Below are 19552 nucleotides of genomic sequence, written 5' to 3' on the forward strand. Positions count from 1 at the left end.
GGGGGAACAAAGAGGAGAATTATCTATAGTGCATAAGACAGTGAATCTGTCATCCTGCGGCTTTGCACCCACACATCTACCCCCACACCGCTACTAAAACTGCACATGAACATACATACATGAATACACACAGGTCTAGTGTAGAGCAGAGAGTCTGAAGACCACCTGAAACTACTGCCGGTAAGAGAGAAAAAAGATATAACACAGCAGACTATTGACTGCTTTGCTGAGTCAATCGAGCTGTATCCAGAGTAGAGGTAAGCCATCTCTCTGATCAGGAGGGTCAGGGTTTTGGCTTAGGTTTTTGGGGTCTTTGAAGGTGTTGGAAAAATCTATGAAAAAAGGATAAAGTATAAAGTGCAGTGCAAACTTTGGATCAAAGTGTGAACTCCATGGCTAAATTGTAAAAGTGAAGGAAAAAAAACTGTGAACAGGTTAAAAGATGTGGTGGGAATTCACTACAGCACTGAAAATGGTTGGAATAAAATTTTGGGTAAGAGTTTAGAGGAAAGAGCTGTTTGGAAAGGTTGTGAGTTTTCGAAACAGGATGAAGAAAAGGAGGAACTATAGAAAAAGAAAGACTAATGGATAAGGTTAATGATGAGACAATGAAACAAGACTGTGATAGATTGTGCAAGAGGGTTTAAGTAGAGGCCAGGTGAAGAGTGTGAAGCTCCTCTGTCTGCCACTTGTATGCGTTTAGATTTTCTCTTTCTTCAATGTGATGCCCCTCTTGAATTCAGTAAAATGCTGTACTAGGGGAAAAAAACCCGAACAAACCACAGGCAGAGCAGCAGTCTTGTTGTGGCAAAGCTTGCTACTCTGTTAATATACAATTTGTATATTATTGCCCTTTTAAAAAATGGTCTCCATACACCCAGTGTGCCAGTCAAAAGTTTGGACATGTTTTCTCATTAAAGGGAAAGGGAAGGTGTGTACAAACGTTTGACTGTTACTGTAGTTTAAATGCAAAGCCAAGAAGAGTAAAAATTCATACACAAGTTTTAATTATTTACAGCAAAATTTTGCACATTTGATTATAAAGGCTAGATGATCAGCCAAATACTACTAACAAAGATGTCTCTGTCTGTTTTGGTGTAGTTTCCTAACTGTTCTCCTAACTATAAACCCTTCACCTTTCTTCAAAAGACATAGGTTTCATTACCTGGCCATGCCTAGACTGGAGAACCCTGCTGGGACAATGAGAACATCAAGGCGGGGAAAGGGATGGACTCCCAGAACAGCGTTGGCTGCTGCCAAACATCGTGGCAATAGTGGAAGGACTCCAGTCTACAAAAGGAAAGCCACAAGTTTTTTTTAAACAACATAAAAAAACAAAATGACAAACATATACTTGCACTTGTTTTAGTGAATCAGATTATTTGTATTTTGATGGAAATGAGAAACATAATAGTAGTGTATACATTTACTCAACCACATACAGTTGAAACCAGAAGTTTACATACACTGTTTTAGGTCAGTTATGATTTCAAAAAATGTTTATATTTGCTAAATGCCAGAATAATGAGAGAGAATTTAGACATTTTTTTTATTACTTTCCTCAAAGTCAGAAATTTACATACAGTAAGATTACTATGCCTTTAAACAATTTGGGAAAGCCCAGACGATGATGGCATGGCTTTGGAAGCTTCTGATAGGTAAATTGACAAAATTTGAGTTAATTATAGGCACACCTCAAACACACTGCTTTCTGTGCGTGTGACATGGGAATATCAAAAGAAATCAGCCAAGAAATCAGGAAGAGAAGTGTGGACTTGCACAAGTCTGGTTCATCCTTGGGTACAATTTCCAGATGCCTGAAGGTGCCACGTTCATCTGTTCAAACAATTATACGCAAGTCCAGCCATCATACCGCTCAGGAAGGAGACGTGTTCTGTGTCCCAAAGATGATGCTTTGGTGCGAAATAGGCGTATCAACCCCAGAACAAAAGCTTAAGACCTTGTGAAGATGCTGGCTGAAACTGGTAAGAGAATGTCACTATCCACAATGAAACGAGTCCTGTACCGACATGGGCTGAAAGGCCATTACTCCAAAAGCAACATAAAAACCCAGATTACAGTTTGCAAATGCAAACAGGGACAAAGACCTTAATTTTTGTCCTGTGGTCTGACGAAACTAAAATTGAACTGTTTGGCCATAATGAGCATCGTTACACTTGGAGATAAAAGGGGGAAGCTTGCAAGCCATCCCAACTGTGAAGTACGGGGGTGGCAGGATTATGTTGTGGGGGTGTTTTGCTGCAGGAGGGATTGGTGCCCTTCACAAAATATATGGCATCATGAGGAAAGAACATTATGTAGAAATATTGAAGCAACATCTCAGGACATCAGCCAGGAAGTTAAAGCTTGGACGCAAATTGTCTTCCAAATGGACAATGACCCTAAGCATACTGCCAAATTAGCTACAAAGTGGCTTAAGGACAACAAAGTCAATGTTTTGGAGTGGCCATCACAAAGCCCTCATCTCAATCCTATAAAAAAATTTGTGAGCAGAGCTGAAAAGGCAAACCTGACTCAGTTACACCAATTTTGTCAGGAGGAATGGGCCACAATTACAGCAAACTATTGTGAGAAGCTTGTGGAAGGATACCCAAAATGTTTGACCCAAGTCATACAGTTTAAAGGCAATGCTATCAAATACTAATGAAATGTATGTAAACTTCTGACTTTGAAGAAAGTAATAAAAAATGGTCTAAAAAATTATTCTGGCATTATGCAAAATTAAATAATTTAGGTAATCCTAAATGACTAAAAACAAGAAAAGTTTCATCTGATATAAAGTCAGACAGCGAGGAAAAAAAAGGTTATATGTCTTTTTATACAGTGTATGTAAACTTCTGGTTTCAACTGTACTTTTTGTCTTGAAGTATTAAGTCAAAGGAAATCACTCTTACTGTTCTTGAAGATATTTCGCCACGCATCCAAGAAGATTCATCAGTTGAGAATCTTTGACTTAATACTTCTAAATGCTATTCCAGGCTGAAATTCCCATTTACAGTATGAGGAATATTTGAAGTGGCTGTCAAGGGAATACACTCAATGCATTTACCAGTCTGCCATGAGATGTCAGTTGAAAGCCACTGGCAGAGTGACACAAACTTTAACTGATGCTGACTGTCTTTTCTAATCATGTAAAATATTATTATCTCAATACTCAGTGGCTCCTTGTAAAAACTCCACCTGGGCTTTCTGCAGCAGGGAGACGGGGGCAAATACACGATGTGGAATCACCCGCTGGGACCTCGCCGACTGCTCAGTAAATCGGCAAGGGTAGTCACCATGGGAACAAGAGATGCCGTCATCCACCATGCCTGAATAATCAGTTACAGGGAGCCTCTCATCCTCAAGGGAAGAGTAACAGAGTGTAGAGTCTGAGCGGGTGGTCTGGTCTTCGCTGTAACAGATTAAATTGGGGAAGAAAAGTTTAATTAAAGGTTAATAAAGACAATTTAATGAATTTTCTTCATGAAGAGAATATACTGCACTAGAGGTAGTGAACCACATATGGCATACTGTGTCCTTTCTGTCTGCGCTAAAAATGGAAATGAAAGAAATGGAAATATGGAATATATACTCTACGTCACAAAGACAAACCACAGTGTTCCCAAAAATATTGAAGTGCCGACATGCAATCTCATTCACTCTAAATCCAATATCCAGCACCGACTCCATCCTCAGTATCAGAACTGTTCCAAGGGTTTCGTGCGACATCCAAGTTTCCTTCCAGCCATTCACTGGAAATAAAGGCCTTCCTTGTAGTGGGATATTCCAGGGGCCTATAGCAGGCTACGGCTGGACTGCTGCAGGAGGAAAACCATGAGGGGAGGAGGAGGAGGATTACTGGAAACCACTGGCAGACCTGCCAGCCTGCTGGGCAGTGGAGAGGAGACCCCAGCCCAACCCTGCTCTGCCCAGAGCACGCCAGCCCTGTCCGGCCCCAGCCTGCAATTTATATGCTGTGCCTCTATAAAAATTCAGCTTTACTATTTTGGTCTCCAAAGATCATTTCAGCTGGGCACTGAACCCAATGTAATATGTTATAAGCTTTAATGTACTTGTCATAAAAAGCTGATTGAGTGCTGCACCTTATCCATCACCCTAACTTAACCTGCACCATTTTTGGTATGGTGAAAGGAAAGTTTCACCATGGAATGTTGAAGGGCCAGACTTGGGTTAATAACAGTCTGGAGAGGAGGAGGTCTTATAAGAACACAGGAAAAATAATAAAATACCTGCCAGTCTGGACCGTAGAGCTCTTCACTACTTCAGTGGTAGAACTTCCAAGAGAGGACATAAGCCCAGCCTCAGTCTGTTCCCCAGCCTCAGTCCATTCCCCAGCCCCAGCCCCAGCCCCAGCCCCAGCCCCAGCCCCAGCCCCAGCCCCAGCCCCAGGTTTGGGCCTCTTGCCACAATCCATCCTATCCTTCAACTCTTTTTCCAGTGCTGGGGGAATTTCTGCTGAGACTTGGAGCCAGTGGCCCACTGCCAAGGTGAAGGTGGATGCAGGCATGGGCATAGTGACGTAATAATTCCAGATTAGGAAACCTATAGGGAGAAGAAGAGGGGTAAGAGACAAGTCAATGATAGATTCATAGTGTAGGGGAGATGGGAAGTGGAAATCAGTTTAGACTTTAGACTGCATTCCATTTTATTTCACTTCACTAATATTGTGCATAGAATCTTGCTCATAGTTGCTGATTTTGTTTATGAAGGGTTGTTTTTTCATCCAAACCAACCAATTAAACCAAAGTGACAAATAATTATCAATGTACTTTTCAGGTGACGCTATGAATCTATGGCACCTGTTATTTGGAGCAGTAAACCTGATGTTGATGTCAGTCTAATCCGCATATGTTGGCATCTTGGTAGCAATTTTCATCTTCTTTTCAGATAATTATTTTCTGCCTACCAGGGTCTGATTTGCTCAGTTGTTTTCCCAGTTGTGGAAAACGCCATCAATGAGCACAAAGTCACTGAAAAAAAATCTTGAAATTTGGTGCCTTCAACCAGGCTGCCAAAAATTTACTTCAATAGTGAAAAATAATTTTATCAATTAAAACGTTTAATAAAGATGTTAATACAACACTCAGTTTTTTCATTTATGTCTTGTGACTGTTTGAATAAACAAGGCTAAATATATGACCAAGCATTCAATAACAACTCTAAATACTTAAGAAACCTTGTCCCATACAATTCAGTAAAATGTACTTTTATTTCAGTTCAAATATGTAATTAATAATAAGCCTTTTTTCACCGGTTGTCAGTCAATGCATGTGAAATAATGCCTTACATGTGTCCCCATCCCCAATTGGTACAGCCTGCTCCTCTCCACTCATCAAAACCACACACTCGCTGGGGGCTCGAACTGTTGCTTGCCATGTTGACATGGCAACAGGCGGCTCCTGGCAGGGAAGGAGGGCTCGGTTGTTGATGGGAGAGCCGGCAGTGTAAACACACACCCTGGAAGGGTAAACAATGGCAAACTATAAACAACCCTCATTTTAATGCTCAAAGGATCTACCAAATACACACAGATACACGTAAAGCATCAACACATGGAATATAATAGCCTGAGGCGTGCTTCTGTGAATTAATTAATCTGTATTATTCTGTTCTAACATGGCAAGTGGCTGTAATTCAAGCAGCAGGAATCAGAGCTGTGCTGTGACTTGTCAGTTTTAAAATATTCAAGAGGGACTCTAATCATATCATGAGACCACTGTTCTGTGACCAACCTGTTGTCCTGGTCTTTGGTCCATCTCACAGAGCCTCCGGTTGGCCTCGTCTCATAGCAGATCCTGAGAACTCGAGGAAACTCCTGAGGGGATGAGATTCCTCTTTTCCTCACCTGCAGACTCCAGCGGTCTGTATAAAAATCAAGTGAGCTGCCATCCTGGACACCAGGGGCACGGCTACACTGTGAAAAGAGCTGGTGCTGCTGCCTCCATTGGCTAGAGGGCATGGAAATAACTTTCTGAGTAAGGGCTGCTTGTGGGCTCACTGAGGAGTCCCCTGTCCTCTCAGATGAGATCTCTGCTAGGTAGCTAGACATGGCTGACACAGAGGTGACATCCACTTCTTCGACCTTTGACACAGCCAGGTCACAGCAGTCCAGCACTAAGGTGAAATCACTGTCACTAGTGTTTCCACACCAATGTGAGGACTGAATATTCTCAGCTTCTGTTTGCGCCTGTTTCCCAATGCCCGGCAGAGCAGCAGAGATGGTCTCCATCATTGTTGTAGCATTCACAAGTCCTTCCCTGTTTTTCATTGGGGGCCCCTCCAGATCCACAGCTGCTGTGCCAACTCTTGTCCAATCCAAATCTGTTGCAAGATTCTTTATTGTATTCACCTCCTGAAAGCTACACAAAGATGCATCCTGACTCTTTTCAGCCTCCTGAGTGCCTTCTCCCTCTCTAAGTCCAAATTCAAACCCATCTTGAGGCCTAGTCATCACTCCAGAGCAAGGCTGCAGGAACAGAACGACACTACCACTGATGACTTTCCTGTCAAAATGAACAGTCAGGTCTAGTACATAGTGCCTGACTAGTATGTGGTTGGTATTGGCGCAAAGTGGAAGGTCGTCTGTATCTGGATTTAGGTCCCTGTCTTGCTCCATGTCCCACAAATGGCATTTAGCAAGTTTAGCAAAGGAGGACTGAACCTAGTGGGCAAGAGACCAAAAACAGGAGGTTATTTATTCAACTTTTTTGACTGTATTTTATAAAGACAAGGTACAAACTTTTTATTTATCTTAGGGTAATTGCCTGAGTGTGTGTTCATGTAAGTTTCAGCCAGAACTATTAATGCATACCGTAAAGCTTCCTGTGGGCTGAAGTACTGACTTCAGACTGTGAATTAAGTGTTCTGCCAGTCTACTGTGATGACGCCAACTCTGTCAGGGTCTGTATACTCAACTCAAACTCAAGTTTAAATGTCAGACTCCATCTGCTCACACTTCGACAAATGTTTCCTAGCAGGAAAACCTCACTCGCAATCCTGTTTTTAATCTAGGTTAATGAAGTATTATAGCAAAACACCTTATCCCAGCATTAGGAATGTCTAACTGTCTGCAGTAACTAACATTAAAACTCTCCTGGTGTATATGGGAGTTTTTTCAGTCACAATAGTTTCTATTTATCCTGCTTGGGGCATGCAGCAGGTTTGGCAAGATGGACATGCATTAGCATTTACAGCAGGATATCCTCAGAGCTTTCAGTAGAGGAGTATATTCATAAAGTTATGAACACACAAAGGAGGATAATATCAACAGCAACCAGATTTAAAAAAACAACAACATTTCTCCCATTACTGTCAGAGGTGGGTTCAAAACAATCACTAACCTAATTCACATGATACAAAACAGGGACATGTCAGCTTGGTGATCAAAGTCCCTACATTTCTTCATCCTGAATGGAATAATAAAAGAGTGACTACACCATGCTATTGAGTTGCTATGGGCTTTGTGGCGTGCAGAGATAGATACAAGCTATGCACTTAAATAGTACAGGGTCCTTGAAGGCAACACATAAGAGCTTGGTATTATGGTATTATTTATATCGATACAATGGTGAAAAAATAGAATAGAGATCAAACTTTAAGAGATGGACCATCTTGACACCTACACATAGCCCACTCAAGTTGTATAATGTGAATGACTGACAGCGTTTTGAGTTTGTAGGGTAACTTTACAGCGTCGTTTCTCTTTGTTATTTAAGAGTCAGCTGTCAAAACTACAGCAGCTGTAGTGTGAGAAACCACAACCCTCCAGCTAACGGTGTATTAAGCGACATGTCAGGAAAAACATTTGTCCACATACCACTGAGCATCACAACTACTCGCCTGTCGTGAATGAAAATGTACAACAAACCTGTATCCGGCTCGCCGAAGTCGCGCAGTGATGTCGTCATTTGGGACGCGACGCAGCAGATTTGTAGTTCTTCTCTTTCCCACAGTGCTTTTAGACTGAGTAAATTTGTCAATCTGTTGATTCATTAAGGAGTTGTATTGTCCTGTAAAAGGGAAATGGGGTTAACTATCTGCCAGTAACTGTGTTATCACAAAAAAAATAAAAAAAATAAAAATAAATTAAAAAAAATATATATATATGTATATATGTATATATACATATTATGAATGTGATATTTCCAATGTGATGGAAGGAAAGATCAACATGAGAAACGTTCTCAAAATAATGAATTAGTTTCCCAAAATAATGACACATATTATCTCAAAATAATGATATACTATTAAGTCATAAGTCATTATATCGAGACACTAGTCATTATTTTGAGAACGTTTACCCATTAGGTCTCATCACGTTGGCAGAGATGGGCTTTCATGGTAATAACAATTTTTTTAAATAACAGTAAAACATAATGTATAGTAGTGACTATTTCATTATCATTATCATTATCATTATTTATTATTTAAAGCTGTTTGTTAGACATAATAATAATACATTAAATAAAATCTCGTTAGAATCTGCAAATAGTATAATAATTACTGATTGCCAGCTGGCTTCTTTTTTTACAATATGTCTCTAGATAGAATAAAAAATATAGGATAAATTCAAAGGTCAACAAATTCACAAATATTTGTGTAATTATTGTTATTCAAATAAGTATACTGGAGTTTTGTTGTTGTTGTTGATTTTTTGTTTTCTGGTCTGGTGTGGTGGATTTGTATCTGTTACCAGAAAAACTTCTGTACATATAGTAACAGCTAGCTTAAAATTAACAATAAAAATGAATACAGAGGTAACAACGCATATTATATTAAGTTTTATTTAGGTGCTTCACCAGCAATGTATGCATGTTAAAATTCCACATTTAATAAAACATAACAAATATGAACAGAAAAAGAAACAAATAAGAAAAAAAATGGTTGAATACCACAAATATACCTTTTAACACCAGGCTTCAGCAGTATACTGCATGTTTCAGAACTGTTTATACATTTTTAATTAATACTTACAAATAATAACCAATCTGTATAACCTTTAATCTTATTTAGCCATTTTAAAAATAGTCCATAAATAACAAATGTGCCTGGAGACAGAGGAATAGGAGGGTAATTGAGTATTAATAATGCAGATAAAATGTGTACCCCGTTTTGAAAAAACAAAGCACATTTACATCACTGTAATACAGTGCGAGCTGTAACATAACACCAATGAAATGAGCCTTTTCATGAATGTCAAATAAAATCAGGTTGTTACTATTTAACACTGCAATGCAGTAGTAGTAAATTTCTCCTCTGGAATGTATTTGGACACATTGAGTAAACATAATTCACATTGCAAAGCAGAGTTGTGTTGAGTGACTTTCCAACATATTGCTTCTCTGGTTAAGGATCTAAGTTCCTAAGTAAATAAGGAAGAAATTAAATTTGGCACTGTGTGTATGGAAGGAAGTGGCCTATTTACAAACAGGTACTGAAACAACTGGAACATACACTTAAGATTGTTACAGTACACTCAGTCACTGAATCCTGCCTACTAAATTATTTTTTCAATTCATATCATTATTGCTATTTTCTAAAAAATAAATTTCCATAAAATAAACGGCAAAATAGTTTCTCATACCTTTGTAAACATCTTTGTAACTATCTGATGCAATACCTTTACTATATACAAAATGTGGATTTAGAAATAAGCATATGTGTTTTGGAACCAAAGATAAGTCTATCTATCTACCTCTTGTGAAATGACACCACATAACTCTTAATAAGTTAAACTCTTCTATTAGCTACATGGCCAGGTGATGTGTGTCTAACAATAGTAAGACTACAGTGGCCTTAAGACTCAACACGGGAAATTCATTTAATCAATTTTTCCAGTGCACAAATCCATCCACATCATCTCGCTGGCTCTGGCAGCAAGAGAGCATGTCATGCATGACATGCTTAGACACTCAGGGTGGAATTTCAGAGGCCCTTTAGCACATAACAAAATCATTTATCATCACTGAGTGCAAAGTGATTTCAGTACGGCACCAAAATATTCTACTTCAAACACTATCTGAATAAAGGCCCATTCATTCACACATTTACACTTACATGCACACAAGACAGTATCATTCTTGGCACACATACAGGCCCTAGGCCAGCAAGGACCTCAGAGAGGGACTTTAGTCTGCTTCTTAACCAACCCAGAGGAAATGTTTGCAGCATTACTCGGACTTGCAGTTATCTAAAAAAGAAAATCAACAGAGCAAAAGCATCTGAAGACTTTACAATGAAACGCTCGATAAGCTACACTTTGCTTGAGATTCCCATCCCACAATTTTATGTGCTCAATCTGTTCCCTCCTTTTGCTTCCTGTAACAACAACCATGAAATCATAAAAAAATGGAAATACAGGAGACAATATTTATAAACACTGCTGGATTTTTGAGAAACTGATCCTGGATACAATGTACTGCTCCTGTGCAGAGGAGTACAAGGGTATCACCACCAGTTCTGCTCCTTGTTTTTCCTCGCTGCTTTTCATCTCATCTCCTTTTTTTCCCCTTGGTTGTGTGACAGCATCCCCTTCCTCTCTGTAGCGCTGTCTCTTAGACAGGCAGTGGCATCTCAGGAGTTTTCCTCCAGAGCTCTGCGGAAACTCAGACGTTTGAAGGAATCTCTGTGAGAGGGAGAGGACAGTGGATTGGGGAAGAGGGGAAAAGACAGAAACAGAAGACAGGGAAAGATAAGGAGGTGAACATATGGTCAGGGCAGGTGGAAGTAATGATATATAAATGTTTTCAATGGGAATTTTTGTATCAATTATTCACTCCTTACTACTTGGAATGTCAAAAAGGCTTTTACCAATTTCCATCAGAAAGAAACAGAGATTCCAAAAGTGGTAGCCATTTTATACACTTGACTCACTCGTTGGCTACCCTGATGCTTCACCAAGACCCAAGTGTGATACATAAGAGTCCAAAATCCATACTACACACTAATGTTTTGAGTATGCAGTGTTTACACTAGAAAAGTGTCTAAATAAAGTATACTCAAAACAGACAGTGTGCATACTAAAAAAAAACCTTTAGACTTGACATCTAAGTGTACTATTGATTGACACAGTTATCTATCAATGCAAATACACTGCAGCTGCTTACGGCTGTTGAAAGGGGTGTGCATGGGTAGGTGGGGAACAAATGAGAAAACTTAAATTATTATTACATTTTTAAAGTTTAATTGTCAGTTGGAATTCTAAAGACACAGTTTAATTGTCTTTGTATGTCACCCGTAATGCATAATTTCTTGTGCAAATCTGTTAGTTGTTTGGTCTATAAAATGTCAGTAAATGGTGCAAAAATGTACCCCAGAGCACAATGTCTTCAAATGTCTTGTTTTGTCCATAATCCAAAGATTATTATCAGACTAAAGAAACCAGAAAATATTCACAATTGAGATGATCAAAATAGCTGCCCATTAATTTTATAATAATTTAATTTTTGACTGATTAATCGACTGATCATTGCAGCTCCAATATAAAGAACAGTATAATATAGACTGAATGCATTAAGTATGTAATATAGAATTGGGACACTGTGGCTACTGTATGGTCATACATGATAGGATTTATTTAGTTAGACTTATGTAAACGTGGAATGTTTTCTTTCTACAGTTGTTTCCCTGTTGTTAATATATGTCTTAATTCAAGATCATTTTATTTTCAGAAATCAGTCTTTATTAATTTATGAATGCAATTTGGTTGTGGCATTGTTCTGCTCTGTGTTGTGTACTGTGGCTCTAGTTCAGCTATCAATATTTGTAGAGGTGACACGGAAAGTGCGAATGGATCTCTGCACAATTCAATTTGTTCTCACTTTCCTTTGGGTTCAGCAATCATACAGACTGATAAAAAGATCGATATTTTGTGTTTTTTTGTCACCCCAGTTTCTCTTGTCAAAACAGTATTGGCTGTTTGACTTGGTGGGTCTGTTTACCTGTTCTCCAGGCGAGGCCTGATGATGGGTTTATAGAGCTCAGGAATCTTTCTCTCCAGCATGGGCCTCAGGCTCTCTCTCAGGCGGTTGTAGTTCTTCTTCAGTTCCTGCTGGTACTCTTTCTGGTCAAATGTAATCAGATGCTTATTCTTCTCAACTGCCTCACCACACCTGCAGAAAGGATAGAACAGAAAGAGAAGCAAAGAAGGGTGGAATCAGCTTTACTATGGGATTGCTTCAGCACTGAATGAGATTATGAAAGAGTGTTGAATGTACTCCTTGACCTTTTTTATACAATGTAATAACCTCAAACTTAAGAACCACTTCAACAGTGATTTCTATGCAAACCAATCTAGCGGTAATCCCTTCTCTATCCTCCAGCCTTCAGAAGCGCACTGCATTGTTTCATGCTAACTACGTCCTATAACAACTTGACATATATTGGACTTTAAATGAGTTAACAATGTACTTGACTGTAAGAAACTCCTATATGCCTATTAGATGGTTCTAAGTACTTCCACTCGAATGTGAACAGAACTGTATATGACCCACAAGACCATTTTCAAAAACAATCAACAGAGCTGCAGAGGTAAAACTCCACATCATAAATGACTAACAAATAAAAATCCTATTTTACACTATTTGCTTGAAAGAGGAAAATATATGTTGATAAGCACCACAAGCTCTGAGCTGCAGTAAGAGCAGCGTGCAGGTATGGGGTCTGCCCACAGTCCTCCATTACAACATATATAATGACTGACATACAGACCAGGCTGCAGGAAATCAGAGAGACTGGGATGATTACAAACACATGTCTAAGTTTATCTCTTGACTTTTAACAAGGGTAATACGGAAACTGCATTGTCGTGTAACAGTATACAATAAATACACAGTGCAATGGGCATTAAGAATTGTTTCCAAGAGTAACAGATTTTCCAAGGCATAAAAGATCTGCTGATATGAGGTTGGCTATCCAACAGCTTGGTTTAAAATGTAGAAAATAAATTCTGATGAATTCTTCCCATGAATATCTAGACTATTTATCTATCTTTATTTTTATGAACTGAATAAATGAGAGAGAATATGTTTGGCTTGGATCACCTGTAGCTTTCTTGACATATTGTTTCTTTTCTTTTTTTTACTTTTTCATTGTGGGTTACTGGGGCCAGAAAAGTTCTAATAATGTTGGGTCAATTTGAGGTGAGACGTGACTAAAGTGACACCAGAGCTGAGTGTCTAAAACACGATCAAGTGGAACATTTGTTCCACAAAAGGGGTCCACTTTGAATTCCATCCCATTTATATGAATTAAGCTAGACTAATTTAAAAATGTCCCTCGGTATAGCCCAAGACAGGTCAAAAGCACCACTAACTACTCCCAAATGACCATAAAATAATCTCTATAACTGAACAATTGAACATTATAACCTTCATAAAGGAAGGATTTATTACAGGACTATTGTATCATACTGCATTAGTTTTATTTAGATATACCTAATAAACTGCAAGGTGACCAATGTAGAAAACAGTTCTTCCTGAATGGATTTTTATTTCTCCTAACAGCACTGTCAAGAATATTGGCATACAAAGGGTCCAGTGCCAGCTCGCCTGGATTTAGGATTGAAAACAAACCTTTCTGAAATTACAGTAAATATTTGCCAACCTGCTTCTAGCAATCAGGGCAGCTGGAATGTGACATGGGGGTTAGAAAATGAAAACCACAAGATACAAGATGAAGGCACACACATACAAACACACACACACACACACACACACACACACACACACACACAGACACACACAGACACACACACACACACAGACACACACAGACACACACAGACACACACAGACACACACAGACACACACACACACACACACACAAAATGGTTCTTCTGCACAAAAATCACCATATCCTCAGACACACTGCTGTGGGTAGGATGGTTTAAATTATGTTCTGAATATACAAAATATAATGAAACTCTTGGGAACAATAAACCTTTGCAATTCAAAAAGAAAATCAGCTTAGTGACATTATGAGGAAAATATCTTCAACTGTCATATGGGAAATGAAAAAATATCCCCTGTCACGATGGGTTATATTAATTCACATTCCTCCCACCTGTTTGGTTTCTTTAATTATCATGTGGTATGCCATTTGGTAGTGATTATCACTTCTATCTCTGCGTCTTGACTGACACTCTGCTTAAACAGAAGCATATCAGTCTCCATCAGTCACAGTTTTCTGTGGTGCTCTTTAATCTTCCTACACTGACACCAGTAATCGTGTCTATATAGAGCATCCTGGAGAAGACTAACTCCCTCTCAGTCAAGTCTCAAAAAAAGATGACGCATTTTCTAAACAGAAATCTCTTTGAAGTATTGTTCTATATTTCCACCTACTGAGGCAGTGGCTGGCATGGGCTCAGTAGAATAAGTACAAATGCAAATTGAAGTAAAAAAAAGTTGGTGAAGTCCTTATGTTTATGGCTTACCATGAAGGTTTTTGGGTTTTTTCTGATTTTTTGGAGTGTTTTCCCTCATTTTTGCCTGACTTTGGTACAGTGTGTTTCTTTGATGGTATCTTACCTCATTATAAACTCTTTGAAACACAGGCGCAGTTTATTGTGGTGACGAAAGAGCTTCGGGTCCGCTGGGATCTCATTCAGGAAGACCTGGGCCACTTCCAACGGGCCCTACAACGGGGGGCGGAGAGAGGAGGAAAGGGACGAAAACAAAGAGACAAAGTTAGAGAGACAAAGAAATAGAAAGCAAAAACAGAGTAGAGGAAGGAAAGAGAGGAGGTAAGAGAGGAAGTGTTTGAAAGTGTATGAACAGAGGGGGGATGAGAAATCCCCTCATTCAAACAGGGGGAAATTACTTGCTAAGTGAATGCCTTATACAGCCATTGGCCGAGATGCTGAACTAGAACATGAGGAAGAGATCAGATCAGAGAGGGAACCATGATTAGCCTCCTGCATGGTTAATGTCACCACTAACCCTGCATACACCCGCCATTTGGCTCCCATTTGCCCAGTATGAGATCTTGTTATCCTAACTTATATTCATCATAAAACCGCAGTGCGCTTGCACAGCGGCTGTATCACGACAGGCACAGTTAAACAGCTCTGATTAGCATCATAAACGCATTGAGCCTGGGCCTCAGTCCTTGGTCTGAGCTGTGGACCCGCACACAGAAACACAGCCTCCTGTACTGATTACAGTCAAGAGTTATATGTTTACGGAGCTGCTGAGCATTAGCGTTATGTATACAACCATCAGGTCGGAGCGAGGGACCTGTCAGATTAGACGCTGGAAGATAAAGCATAGGGGGGGATGGAGCGGAGACGCTGTAGCTAGCTTCATCTTTACTCTAACATTCACCATGCTGGCAGGACCTGGAAGCTATCAGATCAAAGAGACCTCCGGTTCAGCATGCCGTGCAGCAGAGACATGAAAGGAAGCGGGGCCATGAATTGACGTTTTAACTAAATCAGGGGAAAAGCAAAGGAAGGATTAGGGTTATGGATGGGGTTAAGGCTTTGATGTTTGATCACTGTCATGTCTACCACCTGCACTCTGTGACTACAATGGAAACTGTACATGTGATAAGATAAATAAAAGGTAAATTATTCTGATTTATTTTCCCTACACATTAGGAAGGAGTACTCAGGGGACAAACAAGGCTACGATGCAAAGTGAAACCATTTTAGGAGAACAGCCATTATTTGGTTAAACATCAAGTAAGCAATTATTTCAACCTTAATATGAACAGACAGACAGTAGTGAAAAATAGAAGCAATTTCAGAAAATCTGTTCAATGCTTATACATTACCTGGTTAACAGTAGCTCCCACAGAGCCTTGTAGCAGCATCTGCAGCATTTTAGCATCAGGTTGTTCTCTATGTGTGGCAACAGCAAGCTCTCTAGTCTTCTTCTGCATGTCTTCTATGGCCACTTCAATAGGAGTCAGGTCAAACTGGAGACAAGAGACAAGGGTATTGTATAAGGGTGTTGTCATGGTTACAAAGTGACAAATGTGGACAAGGTCGTCTTGGGATCCATCGGATTAGCAACTACCTCCTCTTTCTGGATGACATTGATGCGAGTTTTGACGTATGGGAAGGCGTGCATGGTGGTGAGGATGGTCTTCCTCTTGTACTGCTCGTTGAGCTCGCCACGCGGCCGTCCACTCTTGGTGAAGGGTGTGGTGTACATGAACCGCCGCAGGTTGAAGTTCTTCTCAAAGTTTGTCAGCCGGTCTTTCATCTCGTAGTCATCAAAGAAGGGCTCCACATAAGTGATCTGGATATATGCCTGCAAGTGATTGTTTATTTTATTTTTATTCATATAACTGGGTTCTCAATTCACTTGTGATAAAAACATCAGTTCTTTAGTTTGTTGTCTATTTTTTTCATTGTGCATATGGTGCTTCCCTCCCCTGAAGCCTCAACCAGCAAGACGGGTGCTGAAGGAGAACACCTTCAACGCAGCATCTATTCAAACTGTCCCGGACTGATTTTAGCAATCCTACCCTCTGGACTCATCTTTATTTTTAGGACAACTCTTTTGCTATTCATTTTTGGCTAGCACAAATTCTGATGTGTACACACAAATCTTTATACTTATCCTAAAAGCTTACCAATATATGCAACATAATAGACAACACCCTGCACATAATCAGCTTTTAAGTGTTTAATACTGCATACACACACACATATATGTTTGAAAATGTGTATGCTCTGCACATATGAAGTCTACATTAGGAAATAAAGGAATGTTTTCTGTACATAAGATGTTGCTTCATTACATTGCTACGTCTAGACATTTATGTATTTATATAACCCCCTCTTACTGTTTTTTTATGTTTTTTGCTTTATAACATTATTATTTGATGCTTCAAAGATCTACCACTGGGATCATTCAAACTTTATTAAATTATAATAGAGAAAGATTCAGTTGTGTGTGTTACCTTGTTGGGGTTAAGCTGTTTTCTGTCCACTGGTGTAGAGTCCTTTATCATCACCAAAGTGTCTTCTCCACAACACTGACTGTAGAAGTTCTAGGAGCAGGGAAAAGGTTTAGTTGTTCACAGTGCATTCTATTATGGTCTTTATGCAAAGATCATACAGATTTTACTGCCATTCAAGCCAATTAATTTAAATAATGACACATTTCGTGAAAGTCAAACTTTTTAACTGTGCAAGCCACAAATCAAATACAAGTTTAAAATTTCATTTAGCAACAGATTCATGACTTATTTCATTCAGGACTAAAGCTGACACTGTGTTGCTCTTCATGCCATATTATTTTCAGAAATCTCAGAAAACTCAGGAGCAGACAAATGAGTGTAAGTTTCACCCGGAGTCATTCTCTGCTGCAGTCACAGTCTCTATGTCACTATCTAGTTCTACCAATCCAGTCAGTCCTTTTAACTCCACCTGACTCACACATTGTTTCACAACTTGTATAACAGATGCTCACTCCTCTCCTACCTCAAGCCTGTGAGATATCTCAGGCAGATGTGTGATCGCTGGCTCCTTGTAAATGAATTCCCGTTCATCCAGGTCTCCGAACTTAGCCCCATAAAAACCCACCCGGAAATAGGTTCCAAACATCCTCTTATGACCCTGAATGGAAACAATGAGACAATTTTATATTAGTCTCTAATGACAACAGTATCATATCCTCTCATTATGATAATAGCCTTTTATGGGGTATTTATGGTAAAAAGCACTTTGAAGACTTACTTTTAAAATTCTATATATGGCTGTAAACCATTTGAGAAAAACATGTATTCATGAGAATAACAATATGTTATGTTAATTGTCTATCCGAAATCAGAAATGTATTCCTAATTTTGAAATTGCACATCATTTCTACTCTAACCTTCATTGAATAAATGAAGCAGCCCCTGCAGAGCCTTACAGTTATTACCTTATGAATGATGCTATCAAAGGCTTTCTGTAGTTTGTCATGAGTGGATGCCAGCTTTCTAAAATCCCTGTGAGCCTCCAGGATTGGTATGATGATCTTGTAGACCTCATTCACTGCCTCAAACAGACCACCCTGGTAAGACAGCCATCACTGTTGGTTAGTATGAGTACTTACATTAAGAGGAATTATTGCATTTAGCACCAAAAACAAAAAAGTCAAATTTTCAATGGCATGACAGAATTTACAATAGTCATATTCATCCATTGAATGCAATCATTAAGTGCATTTTTAACCATTTAACCCACATCTGTTCTAATCATCTTCTAAAGGTTTGTATGTCAACATCAGACATCCAATAAAAGTGCAGCTTGGTTTCCTCACATTGCTGAAGAGCTCAGCAGCATGCTCAAGCAATCCCACCAGGCCACTTTCAGTGAAGTAGCGCCCTGAACACACGCCGTCCTCGTCGGGGGACAGGATGTCATCTGACACAGCCGACTCCTCCAGCACATTGGGGGAGATGTTCTGAGGGGAAAATCAGGTAGCTAATCAATCAATTAGCTCTCTTAATCAAAAAATCAATCACGTGGCTCACTTTAAAAAGAAATGTCCTACAGTGGGAAATGGAACTAATTTGATGACAATCCAATCAATGACCTGTTGACTGCTGCAGGCTAGAATGTCCTGTACCAGAACGCCACAGAGGTAGGTGTGTGTGTGTGTGTGTGTGTGTGTGTGTGTGTGTGTGTGTGGCTGTGTGTGTGAGACATGTGTGTGTGTGTGTAATACAGCTCATCAATAAGACCATTTTGTTTTCAGTTCAGGGGAACAATCTGTTCACATGTTCCCACGGGAGCACATTTGCCTTTTTCCCCCCCTTCAACTTCAAAGGCATCGTGTTAAGCAGTGCTACCAGGAGACTATATTTATATGTTGACGTTATGAGTGTACAGCTCCCCCCTCTGGACACACACAACCAAATTTGGAAATCATCCCTGGGGAGGTGTGATGTGTGGTGTGTTGTGCAAAGGAGGGTTTGCCTCCATTCAACAAAACAACCAACAGCCACAACAAACGAATAATAAATGCTTATTTTGTGCAGCTGTAATTGCTGCTTGTTTTTTGCTTTCTGTCTGAACATGTGTTTGTTATTAATTCCTTGCTAATTTGTTGTGTATTTCTGTATTGGCACTCTCTACCTGGAAGGTGACGCTGCCAACAGGCAGGTACTTGTGATCCTCAAGCATGCTGAGGTACTCAGCCACCAGGGCAGCAGCGTGGACCAGACACATGGCAGACTCAGTGTAACACTTCCTGTTGTTGTGCTTCTCAGCCATGTTCTGCAGCCAGGTCAGGCGGAGGTCAGGAGAAGTCTGGTAGCCCTTCGCTATCCTGTGGAGTATTGGAGAAGAAAGATTTGTTTTCTCCTTCATTCAACAAGGTGTAACATAAAATTAAATGCAAAATAAATACAATACAGACAAGATAAACAGGCATAAAATGTAGAACATATTGTACAAAAGAGCATAGGTAATATCCAGTAAAGATGCACATACAGGTATTTAAATTTTTCAAGAGACATCCAGATAAATTAGAGACTTAAGTTGTTGCAGATGGTGCAGTGATTCAAGATGTGGGTATGTTGGCTGCT

General features: G+C 39.6%; 2 protein-coding genes across 5 annotated transcripts in view; both read right to left on the reverse strand.

Annotated features, from left to right (window-relative positions):
- aopep (aminopeptidase O (putative)) overlaps nucleotides 1-7423 on the reverse strand; it is a 79307-nt gene extending 71884 nt beyond the window's left edge. The window contains exons 1-9 of one of the 2 annotated variants that reach the window (XM_053326106.1): nucleotides 7365-7423; nucleotides 6479-6685; nucleotides 5757-6247; nucleotides 5312-5481; nucleotides 4452-4566; nucleotides 3873-3888; nucleotides 3507-3533; nucleotides 3202-3405; nucleotides 1166-1290 (exon numbers count right to left, since the gene is read on the reverse strand). In XM_053326106.1, the coding sequence (XP_053182081.1) occupies nucleotides 1166-1290; nucleotides 3202-3405; nucleotides 3507-3533; nucleotides 3873-3888; nucleotides 4452-4566; nucleotides 5312-5481; nucleotides 5757-6247; nucleotides 6479-6640 (1310 nt within the window). In that variant the 5' untranslated portion in view covers nucleotides 6641-6685; nucleotides 7365-7423. Of the gene's footprint in view, nucleotides 1-1165; nucleotides 1291-3201; nucleotides 3416-3506; nucleotides 3534-3872; nucleotides 3889-4253; nucleotides 4342-4451; nucleotides 4567-5311; nucleotides 5482-5756; nucleotides 6248-6478; nucleotides 6686-7364 lie in introns of those variants that run through there. The other variant, XM_053326105.1, reaches the window with a different exon arrangement.
- A 1374-nt stretch (nucleotides 7424-8797) lies between these two features.
- The window catches only part of dock8 (dedicator of cytokinesis 8), a 54498-nt gene continuing 43743 nt past the window's right edge, over nucleotides 8798-19552 (reverse strand). For all 3 annotated transcript variants that reach the window (XM_053326102.1, XM_053326101.1, XM_053326103.1), the window contains 10 exons: nucleotides 19101-19293; nucleotides 18283-18426; nucleotides 17902-18033; nucleotides 17460-17594; nucleotides 16937-17026; nucleotides 16045-16281; nucleotides 15800-15943; nucleotides 14554-14660; nucleotides 11964-12134; nucleotides 8798-10648 (listed from right to left, as the gene is read on the reverse strand). In XM_053326102.1, coding sequence (XP_053182077.1) covers nucleotides 10597-10648; nucleotides 11964-12134; nucleotides 14554-14660; nucleotides 15800-15943; nucleotides 16045-16281; nucleotides 16937-17026; nucleotides 17460-17594; nucleotides 17902-18033; nucleotides 18283-18426; nucleotides 19101-19293 — 1405 coding nt within the window. In that variant the 3' untranslated portion in view covers nucleotides 8798-10596. The remainder of the gene's footprint in view (nucleotides 10649-11963; nucleotides 12135-14553; nucleotides 14661-15799; nucleotides 15944-16044; nucleotides 16282-16936; nucleotides 17027-17459; nucleotides 17595-17901; nucleotides 18034-18282; nucleotides 18427-19100; nucleotides 19294-19552) is intronic.

The sequence above is a fragment of the Scomber japonicus genome, chromosome 9 (assembly GCF_027409825.1).
Source record: "Scomber japonicus isolate fScoJap1 chromosome 9, fScoJap1.pri, whole genome shotgun sequence".
In the NCBI taxonomy this organism is placed as follows: domain Eukaryota; kingdom Metazoa; phylum Chordata; class Actinopteri; order Scombriformes; family Scombridae; genus Scomber; species Scomber japonicus.